Below are 22,905 nucleotides of genomic sequence, written 5' to 3' on the forward strand. Positions count from 1 at the left end.
AAAAAAGGGGCCGGTCTCGCGAGAACAGACGGTTGCCGTAGCGGGGCGTCGCGAGCTGGGTGCGAGCGGGCGCGTGCGTACGTGCGTGCGTGTGAGAGGATTCGCAGCAGCCGCGCGCGGACGGTTTGCTCTCGTCCGTTAGTGCCCATCCCGCCGCCGTCGCTGCCTCCGCCGCCGCCGCCACCGCCAGCTCGCGCCCCTCTGCGCCTCGCGCCCAGCTCGCCACCGCCATCGCCATGTCCCGCTACCTGCGCCCGCCCAACACGTCCCTGTTCGTGAGGAATGTGGCCGACGACACCAGGTGTGTGTAAGTGGCGGAACCCGGGGCACCGCGGGAGGCAGCGGGAGGCGGCGGCGGAGGCCGTAGGGGCGGGGGCCGCGGCGGCGGAGGCTATAGGGGCGAGAATCGAGCCCGGAAGAGGCGGGGGCTGGGGCGCAACATGGCGGGCGGGCCCGGGCTCCCGAACTAGGCCGCAGGCGAGGCCCCAGGCCCGGCCTCCTCCTTCCCCCCCCATTCTCGCGCGCGCGCACACACTAACACACATTCACACTCACCCACCAACACGCACGCCCGCCCTCACCGAAAATGCAGCCTCTTTGATCACGAGGGCACCTTCCCCGCCGTCCGCCCCCCCCCCTCCCCGACCTCGAGTTCGTGGGGCTGGGAGTGGGGAGGGGGTGTCCTGGGCCTGCTGAGAGGAAGAAATGCCCCCACGGTGCCCGCCTTTGCGTAAAAATAACGGAGGGAGGCGGAGGTGGGGGGACTGCCACCCCTCCTGTTGTAGTCCCGGGTTTGGTTTTCAACTGATCACCCACACCCCATCCAAGCTTTGGGGGGAAAGAATTTAAATTGTGTTTTGATGGGTTTTTTTCTCTTTACCCCTCTTTCAATTTTTTTTTTTATGAGATTGTAGAAGCTTAAACTGTCCGGGAGTGTTGTAAGATTATAAATGGTCTACATCATAAATAGGCTTTCGAAATGCAAGATACGACTCTAATTAATGGAATCAGAACCCTGTCTTTTTTTTTTTTGTTGTTAAGATCTTATCTTGAGGCTACTGAAACGTGATATAGCTTTAGAAATGTTAGGGTCCCTTGTTTTCTTCAAAAGGATTGGAGGAGGGGATGGTTTATGTTGGCACTGTCATGACTTGGAGGAAAAAGAAAATCTTAATTCTTCCCTTTCCCCATTAAGCCTTGTGGGGCTTACATAAAAGCATATTAGCAGATTGCTCAGAATTTCGGGGGAGGGGATCGATACTTGGAACCCCGTAGTACTTAGGATTTGAATTTTTCAGTTTTGTACTGTTCGGCTTTTCTTCGATCATCATCCACCACTGGAATTTTTTTAATCTTTAGAAACAATAATAAAAATGTTTAAATGTTTTCCTGAAAATTGAGCTTATTTGGTGCAGCAGAAAGGAAAATGTCAGATGTCTTTTATTGTCCAGGCTTGTTTTTGTTTAATGATGTGGATAGAAGCAAAATTAGGACTAAATTTTATTGATTAGTAAATTACAGGTAGCAGTCTTTTAATTTTCCTACCAAGTAGGATCAAAGATATTTCAGAGCTGAGTGGAAGCTTATAAAAATCATTATCTCCATTCCTTTGGTCCCTAATACTAATAGAATATAAAACATGTTCAGTTTTTATTGTAAACTGAATTTGCATATTTTAAAATAACATCATTTTCCTTTTTTTTTTTTAAGGAATGTTTTGAGTTAGGCCATCTAAGGGCCAGGAAGACCTGGACTGGTCAAATCACGTTTTTTTAGCTTTATAGGCAGTTTGCAGACAAGGTGCTCCTTATCTGGGAAATTTCGTGTCCAGTCCCTATCCTATTTTTGTGCATTTTTAGATCTAGAAGGGAATTTGGAGAATATGTTAACCCCTACATTCCTCCGATAAAGGAAACTGAGGCTTTGAGAGGTTAAGTGCCAAAGGTTACCACAGAGCTGGTAAATAATAGCAGAGAATTCTTTCTCCTGGTTTCCAGTCTCTGCTACACTTTTTTGTGTTCTACTTCACTTTTTTGAAAGCATAATACACTTCAAAGTTTTCCCCGGTCTCTATGGAAGAGGAGTTAGCTTACATATAAATATTCCATAGTTTATGTAAGGGAATTTTTTAGTTAGAAGAAATGGTTAGTAGTAACAGAACATAAAAAAATTTGAGGTATCTTTGGTGGTCTTCTAGGTCTGAAGACTTGCGCCGGGAATTTGGTCGTTATGGTCCCATAGTTGATGTGTATGTGCCACTTGATTTCTACACTCGTCGTCCAAGAGGATTTGCTTACGTTCAATATCCTTTCTTCAGATGGCTGAGTAGTGAGGGGTGTTGAAGTTTGAAATTCAAGTTTGTGTAAGAGGTAACACATCTAAAAGTAGTTTATTTTTGTGCTGTATCTAATGAGTGTTTTGTGTCATCAGATTTTTGGAAATTAACTGACTCATATGTTGCTCATTGCTATTATTTGTTTCTATGATATCTAATCAAAAATAGTATTAAAATTAATTTCCAGTCACGCTGCTGAAACTCAAATCGATAATTCTAATGTGTGATTTAAGCTTTGGTGTGTGTACTCCGTGGTTGCAACCACATTTTTAATGTAAGTCAAACTAAAAGTAATGTTCTTGTGCTTAGCAAAATGTTGGTTGGTTTTCTTGTTTTTTGATAATTTGAAACAGTTGATCAAAACAGATTGTTTAAAAATGAGGTAAACTTCTTTAATATTGTCCCCTAATTTACTGTCCTCTGTTGTTGCCTCAGAGAATGTAAAGCTGTACAGTTATGGCGACCCCAAAGAGAAAGCATGAAAGAACCTTTAGAGTAGAGTTCAACAATTAAGGCAAGTAGACAAGCCAAAGACCTCTTAAGGATCAGGCTTGAAGAGAAGGGAGAGTTTGGGAAAAGAAAAAATAAAGAAAAGCTGGAAGAAGGACAAGCCATAATGGGAGACAAAGCTTCGCTTTATCTACAAAAGGGGGAAAAGGTTGTTTTTCAAAGTAAAAGATAAAGCCATCTGTCATATTTGACCAAGCATCTCATGACAAGTCCTTCTGACAAGCACTTAAAGAGTTAAAGGTCAAGATGAAGTTGAATGATGGCCAAGATTAAAGGAGTCATACCTGATGTATCCTACGGAATAACAATTTTCCTTTTGTTTTTGTGTAAGCAGTTAAAGTTGCAAACTGATTCTGGTTTGGTCTAATGACAAAACCTGTATCTTAATTGTGGGGGCTGTTGATAATTGTGATTGTGGTCTTGTATAAAAATGCATTCTTTCTCAGCTTGCAAGATAAATGTATCTGCCATATAACAGTTGAGTTTTAGCCCAGAATATATAGGTATTAGATTGGGGCTTGACAGTTTTTAGCATTTATATCACAGGACAGTAGACAAAAAACCATTTTGGGGAGTACATAACTTTGAGGTGAAGTAATCTTCACAGAACCATCCCTTCAAGAAGTGGCAAGTCAGTGTAGATCTAGTAGCCATTTGAAGACTTACCATTGGTGGTTGTCTGGGCTTAGAGCCACCAGAAATGACACTTCCATTGATGGTAGGTTTCAGAGTAACAATAATCATTGATTTCTGGAACTATACACGCTTTTCCCTTCTGTAGCTCAACTCTGCTGGCCATGGTCAAAAATGTCAGTACCTGATCAGAAGCATCGGGTGGCTGCCATATTTCTTGCCTCACCTTAGCCCTATCATATATGTTGGTACTTCAGTGGCATCCTCTCATTTGTACCAGCTGTTTAGTCTCTTAACTTAAGGAAAAATTCCAGCTGCTAGATCCATACTGACCTCCTGGAACCCTGAGTCAGCCAACTTGTCCTAATGATTTCCCTGTAAAGCCTATGACTTGGTGGGTGGGATTGTGTTAATCAAACCCTGATTGAGCCAGCATATAATGTAGGGCAAATTTGGAGTCCAGTGAATTCAGTAAAGCTCTGCTTCAGGAAAGAACAGAGTAGTTTCTTCAAAACATGACCATTGGAGTTTGGCATAGCAAAGATAGGATTCACTGGCAACAAGGTTGATCTTCCATTTTTTCCCGTTAGGTGACATGTGAATGAATTATGTGTGGTTTGCTATAGTTTGACTCAAATGTATGGTGTTTGAGGCAGAAACAGAATATTTACCTTTGTAACAGAAGAGGGGAAAGATAGTTATTTCAAGAAAACTAGACATTTATTGTCTGATGGATTACTACTACTAGAGATGCTTCTGTCTTGGTGGTATCTGATTTCTAAAAGAAAATTTAATGAAGAAAGGAAGATGACAAATTTTGCATTTGGGAGAGTACCCAAAGCATATCTTTATTTAGGACTGGGTGTGATGATAATATCTAACTCTCCCCCCAACCCTGCTTATCCATCCTGCTTCTCTGTCACTGAGCCCTATATGTAAAGCCAGGATCTGGCCAGTTTGTCTTCATTTTCTGTTCATACCGATAGATATAAAGAAGGGCGCTTCAAAGTTTAAAGATGTGCCACAAAAATCCTTAGCTACCTTTACGACTATTATTGTTGGCTCTATTCATTTTTTTTTTTTAGCTAAATCCTTTAAAACTTTTTTGGTTTTGATTAATACAGCCTCTGGCTAAAGAGTACCATAAATCTGCTTATGGAACATTAAAACCTGTTTTTAATTATCCTAAAATCATTCCCCTAAAGCTCTCAAAGGGATGCTATTTGCTTCTAGTATTCTAAGATGATTTTCTCTCAGCTCCCCAATATTTTAAATTAGAGGCCTAATTTTTTTTAAAGACTTCTTATGAAAGTCCTTCCATTTTATAAGGCCTAGTGTCCTTATCTCATGTCAGAAAAGAAGGCAAGTAATCATTTGCAAATTAGACCATTTGGTCTCACCAATGTGCCAGAATTTTTTTCAGTCCTGGAGAGGTCTACTTCGGAAGTGTATGTCTCTTCATGATGTCATATCTGGCTAACTCTAAAAACACAATTTCTCCCTAGTTAATGTCAAAAGAAGTGGCAATATGAGTCCAAAAATGTGATCTTTGAATAGTAGGTAGACTTAGCATCCAAATGTAGCCCTTAACTTTTCTCATAGCCTCTGGTGTCAAAGACTTTCTAGGGTATGGACCTAGTTTTGAGCAACAGCCTCTGGGATAGCAACTGAGTGGGGGAGCGTGGGAATATAACTATATTTGGATGATTGGATGAGTTCTCACTTTTTTTTTTTTTTTTTCGGGGAAAGCAACAAGCCCCAACAAACTTTGAACTGTTAGCAGAAGTTCTGTGTGGAAGTATTCTGAAATTCCCAACTAGAAATCATTTCCAGATCTACTGATTTTGCATGAAACAGCTCATGTAGTGTCAGACTCAAGACTCTGGAATTGTCTGTCCGTTCCAGGATCTCATAAAATGATCTTTCTTCATTTCTTGGTAGTACCTCTTAGACAGAGTTGTGCCAGGACCATATGCTTCTGACCATGAGTTAATTGATTGCTCAGTAATTTTGTATTTATACATACATTGGAAGGGCAGCCATTGTACTGCCCTTCTGTGGTCATTACAAGACAGAAAAGTGAATGAATCCCTGGTAACAGACACATTTAAGGGACCTAAAATACCAGAAAGGTAGAGGTCTTGTACTTAGTTTTACATTTCAGATCTTACAGGATGGGTTGTTATATTTGTTTACCTAGGAGCTTTTGGCATTTTCATATTTTAATTTTAATTTAGCATATGGAGAACACAAGGAGATACTTTTTGATATAATTTTAAGAAAATTCCCGTTAGCGCTAAGCAAATGTGATAAAAGATCTCTCCTGAAACTCAGACTAGGAAGATTCTCTGTTGTCTTTTTTAAACATTTGTTTTTTTAGTTCTGAGTTAGGAAAATAATGGATTTTTTTTTCTGATAATGGCTTCATAACCTATCTTTGCAAATATAATAAGATTTTTGTGACTTTAAAACCAGATGGATTGATTTTGAAGTAAGTATCAATTACCTAGTTGATTTTTTTGGAGGAAAAAAAAAGGATGGACAGATCATGGAATGTGCCACTTTTGCCAGTTAAGCTTTTGTTCTATATCAAAGTTTGCAAAACTTTCCCAAGCCCCTTAACATTTAGCACATTTGAAGATGTTCGTGATGCTGAAGATGCCCTGCATAATTTGGACCGAAAATGGATTTGTGGACGTCAGATTGAAATCCAGTTTGCACAAGGGGATCGCAAAAGTAAGTGTCACTCTACGCAACTTTTTGATAAGTCATTTCTAAATACAGTTATTTTATTCTGAGAGTCCTGCATTCCACAGATGTTTTCTTAGACTGCTTGACATTTGGAACCAATGGAAAAATCTTTTCTAGGTGCATTTAGTAAGTTTGGGATTTCTACCTCACAGATCATGTGAAGTTTTTAAAATACATTTGGATCATGGCATATGATAACAAGATAGAATTAAACTAATGCATTCTTTGTAGCATTAATTACTAGGGGCCAAAATTTGGTGGCAGCTCTTTGTGTAAGCATACTTAGAGCATGATACAATTTTGCTAAATGTCTCCCATGAATATATATATCCTGCATTTAAACATTTCCCACTGTGCTCATAGACCCCAGGAAGTACTTAGTAGTTACGTATGCAGGTGGTGAGAAGTGTCTTGGTACCATTCCCAAAACACTATTCAGCAGGATAAACACATTCTCCACGTGAAGTAATTCTTTTTTACTTTGGAATATATATTGTATCATTTGGGTCAATGAATTTACCTACCTCATGTTTTCCTCTGCCTGCTTGCTGTTGAAAGTAATTGGCACACCTTGAACAACAAACAGTATAGCGAGTAGCCAGGCTGCATGCCAAAGCTACTGAAAGGAATCGGGGGTTTTGAAATAAAGTTGTCAGTGAAAAATTTAAGGATAGGGACTGGACCAGTGATTTTTTTGGTATAGGAAACTCCCCAGGGAAGACTCAAGGTCAGCTCTTTCTTAGCAAGGTATAGTCTTAAAGAGTTGCCTTGCCCCCAGGTCTTTCTGATTATGAGGCCAACTCTACACCCTGCTTTGGAAAAGTAAAACAATTAAATCCCACCTTTTACTCAGGTTACAGTTTCACATCTAACCTCTGAAGAAAAAAATAGCGAAGATATTGGTATTAAAAAGGTGCAAAAGCACTGGTTGCTTACAATGAAAATTTGAAAGTGGTCACTTGAGACATTAAATACAAAACTTTTTTCCATAGCACCAAATCAAATGAAAGCCAAGGAAGGGAGAAATGTGTACAGCTCTTCTCGCTACGATGACTATGACAGATATAGACGATCCAGAAGCCGAAGTTACGAAAGGAGGAGGTCTAGGAGTCGTTCTTTTGATTACAACTACAGAAGATCTTATAGTCCTAGAAAGTAAGTGTGATGTGTAGTTTTTTAACTGTGTAGCAGTTGATTGAAAAACAAAAAACACATTTACTATTTGGCTGTTAAGAGTTTTAAAAAATATTCTGAATTTTTTTGTATGCTCTACTTGTAACCACATGTAGGAACTATCATATATTGCATGATTCATTGACATTAAAATAATGATTTGGCTCTAAGTGCATATCTTTTTTTAAGCCAATATTTTAATCATCTACATAAGTAGACATTTCTCATTCTTTACTTTTTCTGATGTGCCTTTTAGCAGTAGACCTACTGGAAGACCACGCCGTAGCAGAAGCCATTCAGACAATGATAGGTAATTAGTTTTGTTCTGATCTATTACAATGCAGACATAATGAATCAATGTCAGGGGAAATTATTTACTCTAAGAATGATAAATAATCAGATTTAGGAGGAAACCGTGTTTTTACGCTAATCTAATGTCTCCTCTTTTTTGAAAGATTCAAACACCGAAACCGGTCTTTTTCGAGGTCTAAATCCAATTCAAGATCACGATCCAAGTCCCAGCCCAAGAAAGAAATGAAGGCTAAGTCACGTTCTAGGTCTGCATCTCACACCAAAACTAGAGGCACTTCTAAAACAGATTCCAAAACACATTATAAGTCAGGCTCAAGATACGAAAAGGAATCAAGGAAAAAAGAACCAGCCAGATCCAAATCCCAGTCAAGATCACAGTCTAGGTCTAGGTCAAAATCTAGATCGAGGTCCTGGACTAGTCCAAAGTCCAGTGGCCACTAACAGCATAACCATAATGTTTTTAGGCATGTATCATTCATTTACTCATAGTTCAGTTTACTAAATTATCAGGAATACAATGTTGCAACAGTGCTTTTAAAAAAAAAAAGACAAAAAAAATCCCCAAGAAACTTTTACTTTTGTCAGTTTTCCCTGTAGCAGGCAATGGTTATTATAATTAAAATGATATACTGTTGAGAAGCCACTCTTAAGAGTCCAGTTTGTTAAATGTCATGGGCAGCTACCAATTTGATTGTGGTGTCTCTGTATATTTTTGTAAAGATTCTCTTTTTTTATGCTTGAAATATTGGTAAAAAGTTGTTAGTTGACCATAATTTGCAACATTGTCCTATTAGAAATAAAGTTCATATCCATGAAGCAAAAATGGTATCAATTTGACAGAACAACTGTTTAAGCTAGAAAGTTAGGTTGTTCCTTAAAACATTGTGAAACAAAATGGATAACTAGCCACAGTATGACACTGACTGCTGTGGCATTTCAGGTTTACAGTGGACCTGGGGGGTGGGGGAAAAGGTGTGCTTTTGACACTTCTGTGGCTGTAACATTCATTGGTACGTGGAGCAGAGTGGTTTTAAGGTTTTCTTGTCAGCTGAACCATCTCAGGTAGATGGTACCCACAGAAGAGGAGATGGGTGGGGAGTCTTCAGGGAGATTGAGTAATTAGTCTTTTTGAGTAGAGCAGAGACTACTTTTGCCTGGTTTCTGACTATTTTGAAAAATGAAAACATCTGTAATGTTAGCTAAAATTTGAGGTCATAATAGCAGAAATATTTTTAGGAAAAATGTGCTGTTTTTGTAGCTATTCTGAATTTTAGAGAGCTGTTAACCATAATATTGCTTAGTTTTCTTACTACCATTAGAGGCAAGTAAATTGTTTCAAAGTAAGTTTGTGTGTGTGTGTGTGTGTGTGTGCGCGCGCGCATAGTGTTTAAGAACTCAATTTTAATGCCAATGACATTCAGTTGTTGTGTTCATTTATATCAGAATCTGCCCACCTCTTCCTGAGGGAGGCTTTCCTCTTCTTTATAGTTCAGTTTATTTAGTGAGGCCAGTTTCACTGATAACACCCCTAAGACCGAATGTTATTTCGGTGCCATAAAATGGAAAATAATTAGAGGCAAAGGAGGCTTTAGATTTATGCAAGAGCTGCGTCTCCAGGTTTTTAGTTGATCTTAAATGCAGTACTCAGCTATAAACAAATGTGAACATGGTTCCAGACCATTATGTGAATTGAAGTATTTCTCTGAAAGGCGAGTTGTTTTGTTTTTGTTTTTTTTCAAACAAAAGTGGCTTTTGACAAGGTCCAACCTCATTTCAGTATAAGAGCAAACATCAGTACACCTCAGATTGCTTGTTAAATATAAGCATAGAGATGTTGGTGAGGAAAAGTTTCTTTTTTAGAGACCTACTTTATATTCTATCTTGGTTTTAGTTATCTAGGCCAGGCCTGTAAAAAACAAACAAACAAAAAAAAAAGATGGTTTTAAAATATTGTTTGTGGAACATACTTAAGGGATTGATACTAGAACCTTTGTATATTTGATAGTCTTTCTAACTTTATTTCTTTACTGTTTGCAGTTAATGTTCATGTTCTGCTATGCAATCATTTATATGCACGTTTCTTTAATTTTGTAGACTTTCCTGGATGTATAGTTTCAAAACAACGAAAAGTCTATTTAAAACTGTAGCAGTAGCTGGCAGTTCTAGCAAAGAGGAAAGTTGTGGGGTTAAACTTTGTATTTTCTTTCTTATAGAAGCTTCTAAAAAGGTATTTTTATATGTTCTTTTTAACAAATATTGTGTACAACCTTTAAAAACATCAATGTTTGGATCAAAACAAAAAGACCCAGCTTATTTTCTGCTTGCTGTAAATTAAGCAAACATGCTATAATAAAAACAAAATGAAGGACATCATGACCAACTGGAATTATTACAGTTTTAAGCCATGATTCTGTAATAGAAGCTTCTTTTTAAATATACCATGGTGAAATGGGCTTGGTAATGAGTGTCTGTTAACCATAGCTACTTTTGATTTTGAATGTGACAGACTAAAAAGGATAAATCTCTTGATTGGTACCTTGACATTACCTTAAGCAACAGTGTATTTCATAGTTATTCCATGAATACACATTGTCTTCTCAAGTCACTTTGTTGTCACCTGTTAGATCTGGAAGGGAGCCAAGAACCAAGCTAGTAAAGTGACTCCTTTTACAGAAAAGGAAACTTGAGGCCCTGAAAGGTGATTGATCAGTTGCACAGAGTCACACAGTTAAGTAAGTGACAGAGCTGGACAAGAGAAGGCATGGCCTTTTAGTCCAGCGTGCCTTCACTCTCCTCCCCATCCTGCTTCTCATTCACCATGGCTTCATTATTTTATCAGGACTGTGTTCTCCCATTATCAGACATACCCTTCTAATAAAAGTAGAGCAAACCTTTTCATTGAAGTCTTGATCCTCATCCCTTTCAAATTTGCCTCCTTTATTGGTCCTCTCAGCCTTGGAAAGCCCATCACAGGTTATTGCTCCCTCTGTGGTCCTTCTAGCAAACTGTATCAGATAATGGGTTAGAATGCTGGGCCCTCCCTTTTAGACTATCTGGCTTTCCTCCAAAATAACAAGTATCTTTTATTTTTATTTATTTTTTTTACAAAGATGCATCAAGAGAAACATTTGAGTGCTTTGATTAGAATTGAATTTAATTGAACTTGTCAGTTGTTGTGAGGCAGGGCTAATACTCCAGCTGATTATTTCCTGGAATTGAAAACACTCCTTTGATGTTGTCATGTTCTACACTTGAGTGTTATTTTAGTGATATTTACATGTATATCTTTGTAGGGAAGATGCACTTGGTGGTGAATAAGTACTAAGTTCTGTAGTACAACAAAACAAGGAATTGGTTTCCTCTGGTTTGAGGCTGGGTATCTTCATCTGGGATCCCCTGCTATTCTGTCCACACATTCCGTTGTCACGTGCTTACCTCTTAAGTATAGCTCTATAGCTCCACCCACACTCCTGAAGACAAAGGCAGAAACACAAAAGTGGTTAGAATGTAAGTCATTTAAAAGTTGGTTAAATTCAACCTTTAAGTTAGAGTTAGGAATCTATGTTGCTTGAGCTTTCCTGTCACCTCATTATATAGAAAGTGGTAGTGGCCAGTGGGGTCTTTGGCTTTGAGTAGTTTTCTTGTTTTATTAAAGCTAAAATAAGGAATAATGATTTGGTAATGTTTTAAGTTTTAGCCACTTAGAATCATAAACATTTTCAACCAGAGGAGATAATTTAATACAACCCTTTACAGAATAAATGCTACTTGATGTCAAGAAAAATTTTGCAACACCCCACTTGATAGCAGCTATACTGTGGAATCTGTTAATGGAGAAAATATATCACAACCTAAAGCTACTATGAATTCAGTAACTTGTATCTTGTTAATCAGTGCATCTGTATCGCCAGGAAAAAATGGCAAAGCACTTGCATAAGAAGGTTCGGTGTATAAAAAGTTTCTTTTATTGTTGGAGTTATAATAATCGAGAAGATCAAGTAGTATGTTTCCATGCCTCACAACTTGTGAACCATTGATGCACGGCAGGCTTTTTTTTTTAATAGATGTGGAGGCTGAGGCCCAGTTAGACTGTGGCAGAACTGGTGTTTGAGGCCAAGTGTCCTGGTTCCCAGGCCAGCATTCTGTCTACCGTCACCCTTCTTCATGAGAATTGTTGAGTTTTTTTGTTTTGTTTTAGATAAACTGAATAGCTTTGTAGCTTGTAAGATGCAGAAGAAAGCTATAGCTAAGTATCAACAAATCAGCCTTATTCTTATGGAGCCAATAAAATTAATGTTATTAATGACCCTGATATATAGGTTCCTAGTTAAAAATAACTTCAAGTGCTTTCTTCCCAGCAACAATGAAGTAGGAATGTAAGAAGTGAGGCTCAGATATGGTTGGCTTTAAAAGCCACACATGGTCACATGTCAATTCCTGTGTCTCTAAACAAAAAAGGTAGCCCAAAATAGTCCAGGTATGTTTCCTGTGCTCCTTTGTTGGCTTCAGCAACAGTGCAATTTGTATCTATCCCACTTGATACACAGGATTTGATGAGTAGGGGAAGGGCTAGAGGGTTATAAAGCCTTGTACTGTGTGTCTTAGTGATGGGATGAACACGACTTTAGCTGTGAATCCTGTTTCTTCCTCTCTTTTCATAGGATTTAAGTCTGGAAGAGACTTTAAATATCTCAATATCCCTTATTTTACATATGTGAAAAACAGGCCCACAGAGGTTTGAATTACATATCCAAGATCATATAGTAAAGAACACATTTGGAATTCAAATTCTGGTTCTTTGATTCCAAAATTCATGTGTAGGATCACAGTATCCCCTAGGGTTTCTTTTAATACCCTTCAGAATAATGTCAGAAGTAATAGTGTGCTGCTTTCCTCTTGACACTCCTATGAGGCAAGATAGTATAGGTGAGAAAACAAATTTAGAAGGAAAAAGATTTCTAGATTGTCATATAATAAGAGGTGGATCCAGTGAAATCTAAGTTTCTGTACATTTTAAATTGATCATCTTCTAATTGTGTTAAAAGGTTTAGGGGTAGAAATTACAAACTTTGTTAGTCATTGGTTTAATTGATAATCAAGACAATGTCTTTATTCAGTACTTCAGAAAAGTTTATGGATGGTACTAACTCTTTAACACTAAGTGTTTTTAAAGTATTTTTCCTCACTACAACCCTACATAGATAATGTAAATATCCTCTTTTTATAAATGAGGAAAACTGAGGCTCTGACAGGTAAGTAACTTACCCATGGACACAGCTTATGTCAGGAGATAAAATTTTACTTGTCTCCCTAACTCCCCAAACCAGCATTTTTCACTGTCTTGAAGTTACCCCCAGAACTGTATTATGAATGAATTCTGGTGCCTGTGTCAAAACAGGGGGCAAGAAACAGTCCAGTGCAGAGAATTAATCTAGCCCGTGGATGTAGTGCAACTAATGGGAAGAAAGTGTAGAAGAAACCAGAGGGTGCTGAGGATAGTGGCAGTCAAACTGGGTGATATCAGAAGGCAGAGTGGAAACAGACTGACCATTGTGGAACGGCCTTTCCACACTTGAAGGGACAGAAGTCCCCTTGTACACTTAACACCAGGCAAACATTTATAAGGGGCAAAGGCATCAAACAGAAGAAGTGAGCCTGAGAAAGGGCCTGAAACCCAATGACAGCAGAAAGGTAGACTAGTGAGGAATTAGATACACACACGCTCAGGTATGTGTCAGGCATCCTGGTGCAAAGCGCAGTCACCCTGTCCTAGTTACATCTTGGCACCTTTTGTGAGCTGACCTCACCCAAAATATCTATATAACTTTAAAACTTAGAAAGCACTTGCTCCAGGACAACGTTGTACAAATAGATAGTGCATCTATCAGCCCCGTGTTATAAACTAAGAAATGGGCAGAGAGGTTAAAGTGACTTTCCCAGGGTCACAGCTCGTCAGTGTTGGAACCAGGATTCAGACTTGCCCTCTTGGCCCCAGGCCAATGTTCTTGACACTAGATCACAGCTGTAGATGGGTAGAGATCAAAACCAAGTCACCACAGTTCTTTGTTAAATTAAATAACTCTTGAAACTGAAAGGGCAGGAACTAAAGCTTTGGTGGTCTTGTTTTTGCTGACTTTTGTATTGTTTTTTTCTACCTCAATCCTGTTTGCAAAATACTGTAGAGAAGATTCCATGATTTCTCTTACATTTTCTCAGGAGTAGAAGACATGTGGCCTGAGACTTGATTTGACTCTTGGTTTCATCCTCATGGAGGGTAATATTGCTCCAATCACTCCTGCCCAAAGAATCTCCCACCTGGCAGACCATAAGGAGGACTTCTGAAAGTCTGAGAATAAAGAGTAAACTGAACAGCAATGAGCACTTGAGAGTATCTTTACTGTTTGAAGTTTATAAAAGCCTTGGGGAAGTGTCTGGTATGGTGAGAACAGTGTGCCTCAGCTGAACCTCATTCCCATTCGTTCCTTGGGCACTTGCTCATGTACATATGTATACTTGTGTATAAGGCACCTTCCTAGTCACTGGGAATAATAGTACAGTAGCCAGGAGGTCAGAAGCTCCCTCCTTAACACAGACAGCCAAGACACGCTTTGAGGGGGCCCCTTTCACTTAGCTGGGTAATTGTCATTACCCAGATTGGAACCTGGGAACTTGAATATTTGGCAAAGGGTGGCCATGAACTCACCCTGATGAGGCATCCAAACAGAGCAATAAGTCAAATAACCTACCACCCGCATTTGGGGTGGACTTACCCCCCCTGGGACTCTCGATGGCCTGACCACCCCACCAGGAAGATAAGAGTTTGAGATTTGCTCCCGTGCTGGGGCTCTGTATGGCTTTCTCCTCTCATTGCCAGGCACATGAGTCATTCCCCAGTTTGGTTCTTGTTTATTCCATGAGTTATGTGCCTGCTCTGTACAAAAGCATCATGCCAGATGTGGATGCAGAGACGGAAAAAGCTCCAGATGTTCTGCTGTTGTACTCTGGCTCCCAAACACGTTGACTCCTCTTTGCTTCTCCAACGTAGGGCCAGTTCTCACACTGGGTCCTCAGAGGTGTAAGGTTAGTGTCCCATCAGTGTGACAGCTCTCCTGCTGCTCAGGGCCACAGTGTCCACACTGTTTTAAATCCTACTTAGAGCCTCACTTCTCCACGTGTCATGCAGAGACGCTGCTTTTTCTTGGATTGCTCTGGTTAGTGAATCTCTTCCTCCCTGAGAGAGGAGTCTATAACCTTGCCCATCTTGGCAGTTTGGCCAAACCATGAAAACTAACTAGGAGGGAAGGGTCTGGAATGCAACATGTAACAGGAAAGCAACTAGGAAGTATTTTTCTAGAAAGACTTCCACTAGGAAATGACAGCTAAGCTGTCTGGATATGAGGAATCCCAAAAGATGGAGCTGGAGTGCATTCCAGCCCTGGAGTTCCCTTGCAAACACTGGGTTTCTGTGTAAGGGGACCAGCCAATAGACCTGTTTGACAGGAATGCAAATTGTGGACAGAAAAGATGGATGAGAGGTGAACTCTATGTAGGGCCTTAGCTGCCAGGCGAGAGCTACATTTTATCCCAAGTGGTATCCATTGAAGATTGTTAAGTGGAGAGAGGAGAGAGGTTCAGGTCTTTTATTCATGGTTTCACTTGTACATGAAGAGTCAAAATGAGAAGGGGCTGCCCAAGTCATCTTGGAGGTGCAGTGTTGTCATGGAATGAGCCCTGGATTAGGAGGCAAAAGCTGTGACTAACAAATCACCTCACCTCTCTAAAACTTAGTTTCTTCATCTATAAAATGGAGGCATTGACAAATACATACCCTACATCTCAAAATGACTGCCATGAGGATCAAATTGGGTAATATGTGTGCCAAGTGTTTGGGAAACTTTAAAGCACTTGTAGGAACGTGAACTGTCCAGTCCAACGGGTAGCCAAAGCAGGAATGTCCTCTACCATAGATTCTCAACAAGGAATCCTCCAACTTCTGCAGGAATACCTCTAGGGAACTCCAAAGCTTCCTGGTCATCCTTCTCTGCTGTTGGACTGTGGACACTGAGTACTTGTTTGGCATGTTGCAGAAATAGAGGTTGGCTAGTGACCTCTGAGCTCTCTCCCAACTGTGGAATTTGGTGTGATTCCCAAACCGTTCTCACTACACCATGCTGCCTTTCCCCCATCATGAATACTACCTCTCTAAGTGGTTTTCTCCATTGGACTCTGATTCTCCCACTCTTACTGCCACAGAATTCCTAGCAGGAAGATGTCTGTAGCTGAAGAGGACATCAGAGCCAAGTGAACATACTAAATCTAAGGGAAGGTATTGAACTTCCCCAAGGATGCACAACTAAGAAACCTGGTCTCCCAACTGTGTAGCCCAGTGTTTCCTGCTAGATCAGGCTTTGATAATATAGTAAACATTTACCACTACCCTTATAAATAATCCATCCTTTTGCCAGTTCAGATTTTTAAAAGAGGATGCTGGAGTGACATTAAAATGGTAGCAAGGGTGGGAAATGACTACTTCTGAAACTTGGCTTGTCTTAACCTTTCATATCAGTCAGTTCAGAAGCTTTTGGAATAAACACCATCCAGCCATCTCCCAATCCCAAGCCTTTTGCTCAGTGGTAACAAGGCCTCGAGTCGCACAGTTATAGTACATAGCTGAGGTCAAATTAACCTGACCTAGGCAAATACTGGAAGGCAATAGCACTGTACTTGGAATTCAGTCAATAAGCCCTTACTAAGCACCTGCCATGTGCCAAACACAGCTAAGTGCTGGGGATATAAAGAAAGACGATAATCTCTAGTGGAGGAGCATGATTTCCTGTATTTGTGTCCCAGTACCCCATGGAGAGGTGACAGTAGAGTAGGCATGGGGGCTTCCAGATCAACCCACCTTCATTCTTTCCATTTTAAATTGTTTACAATATAAAACCTCCCACCACCTCTCTCTCTGCCCCAGCAGGTAGCATGTGATAATTCAGAACTCATTTGCAAGGGACAGCCTTTTTTTGACATAGCCAGTGCCAATAGCCCAGTAACCTTTCTGGCCTTCCCAAGCTGATTTGACCAGTCACAGCTTAGCCAGGATTTCATAAAATTAGGAATGGAAGGAACTGACCACCCCTCTTCTTCAGAAACTGAAGCTCACACAGAAGTAACTGGGTAGGTCCTGATTCCAAGTTGTTTGCTATTTTCATTCACACTGGGATGATCAGCTTGTGAACCTGTAATATCCCTCAGTTAGCCTCCAAGTGACCTGAGGACTACCTAAACTTTTCTTACCCCAGTAGTGGCATTTCTATCTTTAAATATTGAGAATAACTATCACATGCCTAGCACATTCAAGCAACTTTAAAAAACAGGAAAACAACCCATTGGGGGAGGAATTATTTTATTTTCAGTTTTGTTTCAAATTCACATACGTATTTAGTACTTCACAAAAGTTGATTAAACACCAAATTTATTTGGATACCTGTCCTTAAGGTATTTTTCCTTTGAGAAAAGTTTAAATGCAAACAATATGCCAATTTTATTTAAAAAAAAAAAACTGTAAACATGGAGGGAGCTGCCATTTTTTTTTTTGTACAGACATTTTCTTAGACAAGATACTGCTTTAAAATCCTAGTTTTTTTTTTCCCCTTTATTGTTAGGTTAATATTGGGAATTAAAAAAAAAAAAATCAGTGCTCATATGGATCCTAACTGCATAATCTTACAAAATAACAGCACCTGTATTTTTTTTTTTTAAAGTTCATCATTTTGTAATTAATCTTTAGTTTGAAGCATTGATGGGAAAAGGCCAAAGGAAGTACCTTGTTTTCTGCTTGAGAAGGGACCCTTTGGTAAAAGATTGTCGTCTCGATCAAAATCACCTTCTTGTTGACCCTTTTTTTGTGTTGTTTTTTTTCTTTCTTTTTTGAAAAAATAATTAGGCCTGTTTTAATAGTATTCTTATCCAAACATCCCTTTATGTGTTCAAAATAAGAGCACTACACTGAGTCTTAGCAGCTTTCACAGTTATGCTTTTTCCTAGTAGCCCTAAGTTAGAAGTCTCTTGCAATACAGTTTAGAACTGAATCAGACATGTAAATGCACTGGCAAGCAACTTAGGGCAAAGACACTGCTTCCTTAAAAAAATTTTGATCCCTTTAAAACCAGGCCATGTCTTAGTTCAGTCCATGGTCTGCCTCACATTCAGCAATTTTGTATTAAAAATACTCTTCGAAGAAAAGGCCACCAAAAATTTACATATGCTACAAATTTTACATTTATTTACATGGCTTTCTCTTTCCTAGGTCATTTACAACCTTCCCCTACTTTAGAATTCTCATAGAATTCTCCAATTTGAAACCAGACCAATTTTATCAGCTTTTTTTCAGTGCCTTGATGCATTTTGAAAACTGTTCACAACATGCCAAATACTGAATAAAGATTATACTATCTTTTAAGATGCTTTTTGGCACATTCTCCTGACAAAAAAAACAGTACTTTTGTCTGTTCATATGTGTGTACCTAAAGTTATGCCCCTGTGTAGTTCCTGGCCATGGAGCAACTGAGACAGAATGGGTATTCCTAGAAAATCAGGCATATCTCCTCTAATAAAGCCAGTAATCCCCAAGAGGTGAGGCAGATAATAGGGCAATATTCTCTGCCCTACCAAATCTCAATCCTTCCCTGTATGCCATCATCAACCACAAGTCCCTTTGATTCCAGTACCATCTTGTTGACTAGCATCCCCCTTCTTATCCAGCCTTAATCATTTTAATCCAACCTTAACTCATTCATTGCCAAGGAAGGATTCCTATCACATCTATCTATTCCAGAAAACTCACATTCGATTTGGCAGTACAGTTTGCTATTTGGCAGTATAGTTTGCTATTGCATTATAAGTGGCTGGTATTCAACCAGTCCTTTATCCCAGCCACAGTGAAACATATGTGATTTTAACTTGTTTTCCAAAAATGACAAGTCTACTGTTGGCCTCACACTAAGTGTTCACTGCACTATTGTTTTTGCATGTTTTAGAAACATGATCATAATACAAAAACATTTTTCCCTAATTAAGAAAAGCCCATGAGTCTATACCATAAATCCTCCTTTACAATTCAAACCATGATTTCAAGTTCAAAACTGGAAGAACTGCTATTCAATTAAGAACAGTTGACATCAAGTTCACACATTCTAAATAAATGATTTCAAACTGCCATCTAACGCTGCCATATATCTCCTTAGTCAGAGGGCAATGCATACACACATACATACACACACACAAACATATAAGCATGATGAAATTTTACATCAAGTATTACCCACTATTATCAGTCAGCTGCTCTATACAGATGAAAGACATAAAATCCCTAGCTATGAAGTTTTTATGTTTAGGAACAAACATTGATTCGCTCCTGTCAAATACCCGAAGTCCTAAACATTTAAACACCAGCAATCTGATTATCTCACATCACAGCTGGACTTTAAGTAAGGTTTTCAGTTGGAAGGTCATTATTTCTTTATCAGAAGGATTCAAGGAAACTGGAACCCAGTGGCTGGGAGGTTTAGGTAGAACGCTTGGCGATGGTGGCTCGCTAAATTTGGCTCCGGCGTAGTTCTGATTAGTTTGGGATTTCAAAAGTAAACTGGAACTCGCCAAGCTGGAATCCCAATTTTGATTATTCGGGAAATGCCCGTTCTTCCCTCCACTTTGTACAGCCTGCCATGCAGCTGCTGATGAATTATAGGAATGTCCTCTTTCTTTCTTCTTGTGAACAATCTTCATCTGGGGATTCTGGTCTTTGTTCTTTTGCCTACTAAGCTGCTGCTGTTGGTTCTTGCTAACATTTCTGGATTGGGGAACTGGAATGTTGAATCTCTCTCCGCCACCCATCTCCAGCTTCTATGTCACCTGTAAAGAAGTGAGGAAGAAAAAGTGCAGTTGTTCTAATAAGACAACAGGTCATTCAAAAAAGTCACAAAGGATTTAAGTTTAAAAAAATTTACTAGTTTTGCATGGACTTTAAAATTATCAGCTACCTAAATTCCTAAATTCAAGAAGCTTGTTCTGATTTCAGATCTCAAAAATTTAAAAAAAAAAATTATTTTCTGCATACTTGAAAATGGTTAGGGTTTTTTTTAAAGGATTGATCCTTTCTTCAATTAAAAACCAGGCTAATATAGAATTATTAAGCCCACCTTACAACAAGTTTGCTTCATATTTTTCCTCCATACCTTTCAGTCTGCTTTGCAGACTGTAAAATTTCCACCACTTGTCTTCTTCCCTGCTGCCAGGCCCAGGATAACAAGTGTTGTTTTCTGCCAGATCTGTTTCTTAGTCTGAGTATGGAAGTTTTCATGGGCTGAGCTGCTGAGTTCAACATCGGAGTCTCCTCGGCACCCAGGTTGGAGGGAGAAGTCCCAGCTACAAACATACAAAAAGCAGTTACAAGGAAGACGATCAGTTTACTGTAACTCATCTGTAAGGGGTGACCACTATCTTGAGATTTCAGAGAGGCGCTCGTTTTATTTGTTTTTATTATTAAACAACTTATTTATTAATTTTTAGTTTTCAATATTCACTTCCTTAAGATTTCGAGTTTTAAATTTTCTCCCCTTCCCTCTCCTCCCCCCTCCCCTAGACAACATGCAATCTGATATAGGCTCTACTTATACATTCATATCAAACATATTTTCACGTTAGTCATAATGCAAAGAAGAATTATTAGAACCAATGGGAGGAACCACGAGAAAGAAGAAGCAAAACAACAAAAGAAAAGGAGAGCAAATAGTATGCTTCCATCTGCATTTAGACCCCATGTTCTTTCTCTGGATGTGGATAGCATTTTCCATCATAAGTCTTTTGGAGATGTCTTAGAAGGAATTGCATTGCTGAGAAGGGCTAAGTCTATCAAAGTTAGTCATTGAACAGTGTGTCTGTTACTGTGTACAACATTCTCCTGGTTCTGCTCACTTCACTCAGCTCATATAAGTTCTTCACTTAGTTCACTTCTCACTCAGTTCATATAAGTCCTTCCAGGTTTTTCTGAAGTCTGCCTGCTCATCATTTCTTATAGCACAGTAGTATTCCATTATATTCATATACCACAACTTATTCAGCCATTCCCCAACTGATGAGCATTCCCTCAATTTCCAATTCTTGGTCACCACAAAAAGAGCTGCTGTAAATATTTTTGTACATATGGGTGAGGCATTCAGTTTAGATGCTCAATCTGCAAGGCTGAACTTGGCTTTAAACAATGAAGTATTTTATGTTACCTACATTCAAATTCTGAACGAGCAGCCAGGTGAAATGTGAAAGGCACCCTACTCTGAAACGACTCAATGGAATGTGCTTCATCACTGGCTGTGTGTGACGTTGGCCAAGTTACTTCCCTTAATCTGAAAAGAATAGGGCTGGGCCATGTGATCTGGAAGGGTCCCTTCGAGCTCTCATACATGATATTATATCAGAGCAATGGAAATAAGACTGTTACTCTATGTATCAACTACTACTTCAGAAAGAGATACTTTTCAAACAGTCTGGTTTCTCCCAGGGGAGAAAATGTGAACTGACTTCCTGAAAAGTAACACCACCGTTTAAAAACCTACAGCTACAGTTTCCCTTCAAGACCCACATCCCACTCGACTCTCCACAATGGAAATCAGTTTCCTTTGTTATCAAGGCGGCCCGGGGCCTTTCAAAGGTTAAGTAAAGGCTACTTTCCATTCAAATAACAATTAATTCACTTAACAGTGTGAAGCAGCACAAGTCTCTTCGCAAGATCAGTTCCGAAATAATCTATTAAGCTCCATGATGCTTCATTTTCCTGATTTTTCCGGCTGGGACCATTCAAAGGCTTGGAGTTCGGGGGTGCGTGGCTCCAAGGAGGTTTGCCACTGGGAGACAACCTTCCACCGAGTTACCAGTTATTTATTTAGCCTAATATTGGGCCACTTTAGGAGGCGCAGAACACCTGAATTCCAATCCAGCCTCAGACACTTCCTAATTCTGTGATCCTGGGGAAGTCACCTGACTTCAGTTTCCTCATCGGTTAAAAGGAAGGAGGGAGAGAATTCCCAACTATTTTTAAATGAACCCTAAAAATAATCGTTTTTAAAAGTAAAGAGAGAAATGAGGAATAATAATAACAGCACCTATCTCCCAGGGCTGGTATGTGGATCAAATGAGATGATTCCAACATCAGTCGAATCAACAAGCATTGATTTATTAAGGGCCTACAAAATGCCAGGTGCACAGGAGGCATAAACACACACAGCGTGCAGTGGGATGCGTGGGGGTCAAGCTCGGCCAGGGGGTGACCCGGCCTCACAATTTTGGAAGGGCTGGGCAGGGAAGAGGCCGAGGGGGGCACAGCAAGGGCAAAGGCGCGGAGGCGGGCGGGCCCCCAGCCTCCTTCTCCGAACCGTGCGATCGGGCTCTAAGGCGCACAGGCGCTCGCAGAGGGCCCCCGGAGCCGTAAGGAGGCGCCCCGGGATCCGCGCGTCCCCCAACAAAGGCGCACTCCGACCTCCCCACAACATGGCGGTGGCCCGGCTCCACTCACCGACTCCGAGTTCCGCGAGACGGCGGCAGCCCCTCCTCGAGAAACGGCGAGCGGGCGAGCGCGCGGACCACACGGGACCGGACCGGACCGGACCGAACCGAACTAGCCAGAAGCGCGAAGACCGGCTGCTGCCCCTATTCCCAGCACCCGCCGCCTCCTCCTTCCACCTCCTCCTTCCGCCTCCCCAGACAAAATGGCGGAAGCCCCGCCCCGGAGCGGGACTGGGAGTGCTTCTAGCCAATGGGCGCACGGAGCTATCGCTCTTGGCCAATGGGAAGGAGGAGCTCTCCCTATGGGCCAATGGGAGCGTAGCGCTGCCTCTGTCAGCCAATGGGAATGCAGCTCTTTCCTGTTGCTAGTTATGGCTGCGGAGGCGGGGGTGGGGGCGGGTTGTTGTTTCGGAGAGTTTGAAATGGTCCCGCAGAGGGGCACGACGGGAAGAGTCATTAACAGGCTGCGTCTTCGCTGCTGCGCTGGGCCGACCTCAGCGGCCCCACGCTGCGATGGGGCGTTGCGGGGTGGACGCCAGGCGCAGAAGGAGGCGTGCATTCTTGGACTTGGCAGCTGGATGGATTTGTCTGGCTTGGCTCTGCTTGTCTGTTACAAAGACTGTTTGTCTTTCCTT

General features: G+C 40.5%; 2 protein-coding genes across 8 annotated transcripts; one reads left to right on the forward strand and one right to left on the reverse strand.

The window, feature by feature from the left end:
* The first annotated feature begins 182 nt into the window (after positions 1–182).
* Positions 183–14,089, forward strand: SRSF10 (serine and arginine rich splicing factor 10). Of its 7 annotated transcripts, XM_027841495.1 has the most exons (7): positions 188–307; positions 2,198–2,302; positions 6,111–6,214; positions 7,222–7,384; positions 7,659–7,712; positions 7,858–7,959; positions 13,931–14,089. In XM_027841495.1, the coding sequence occupies exons 1-7, from the start codon at positions 237–239 to the stop codon at positions 13,950–13,952; spliced, it is 621 nt and encodes a 206-aa protein (XP_027697296.1). In that variant the 5' UTR covers positions 188–236; the 3' UTR covers positions 13,953–14,089. The 7 variants fall into 7 exon arrangements, with proteins under 7 accessions (XP_027697293.1, XP_027697295.1, XP_027697292.1 ...); XM_027841492.1 differs by lacking the exon at positions 13,931–14,089 and having other exon boundaries at positions 183–307; positions 7,662–7,712; positions 7,858–10,617; XM_027841494.1 differs by lacking the exon at positions 13,931–14,089 and having other exon boundaries at positions 183–301; positions 7,662–7,712; positions 7,858–10,617.
* A 3,011-nt stretch (positions 14,090–17,100) lies between these two features.
* On the reverse strand, positions 17,101–22,440 carry PNRC2 (proline rich nuclear receptor coactivator 2). The gene is made up of 3 exons (XM_027841469.1): positions 22,281–22,440; positions 19,948–20,137; positions 17,101–19,624 (listed from the first exon to the last, which is right to left on the reverse strand). The coding sequence occupies exon 3, from the start codon at positions 19,604–19,606 to the stop codon at positions 19,184–19,186; it is 423 nt and encodes a 140-aa protein (XP_027697270.1). The 5' UTR covers positions 19,607–19,624; positions 19,948–20,137; positions 22,281–22,440; the 3' UTR covers positions 17,101–19,183.
* Positions 22,441–22,905: the final 465 nt, after the last annotated feature.

Source organism: Vombatus ursinus, unplaced genomic scaffold, assembly GCF_900497805.2.
Source record: "Vombatus ursinus unplaced genomic scaffold, bare-nosed wombat genome assembly UNPS02014859.1, whole genome shotgun sequence".
Classification (NCBI taxonomy): domain Eukaryota; kingdom Metazoa; phylum Chordata; class Mammalia; order Diprotodontia; family Vombatidae; genus Vombatus; species Vombatus ursinus.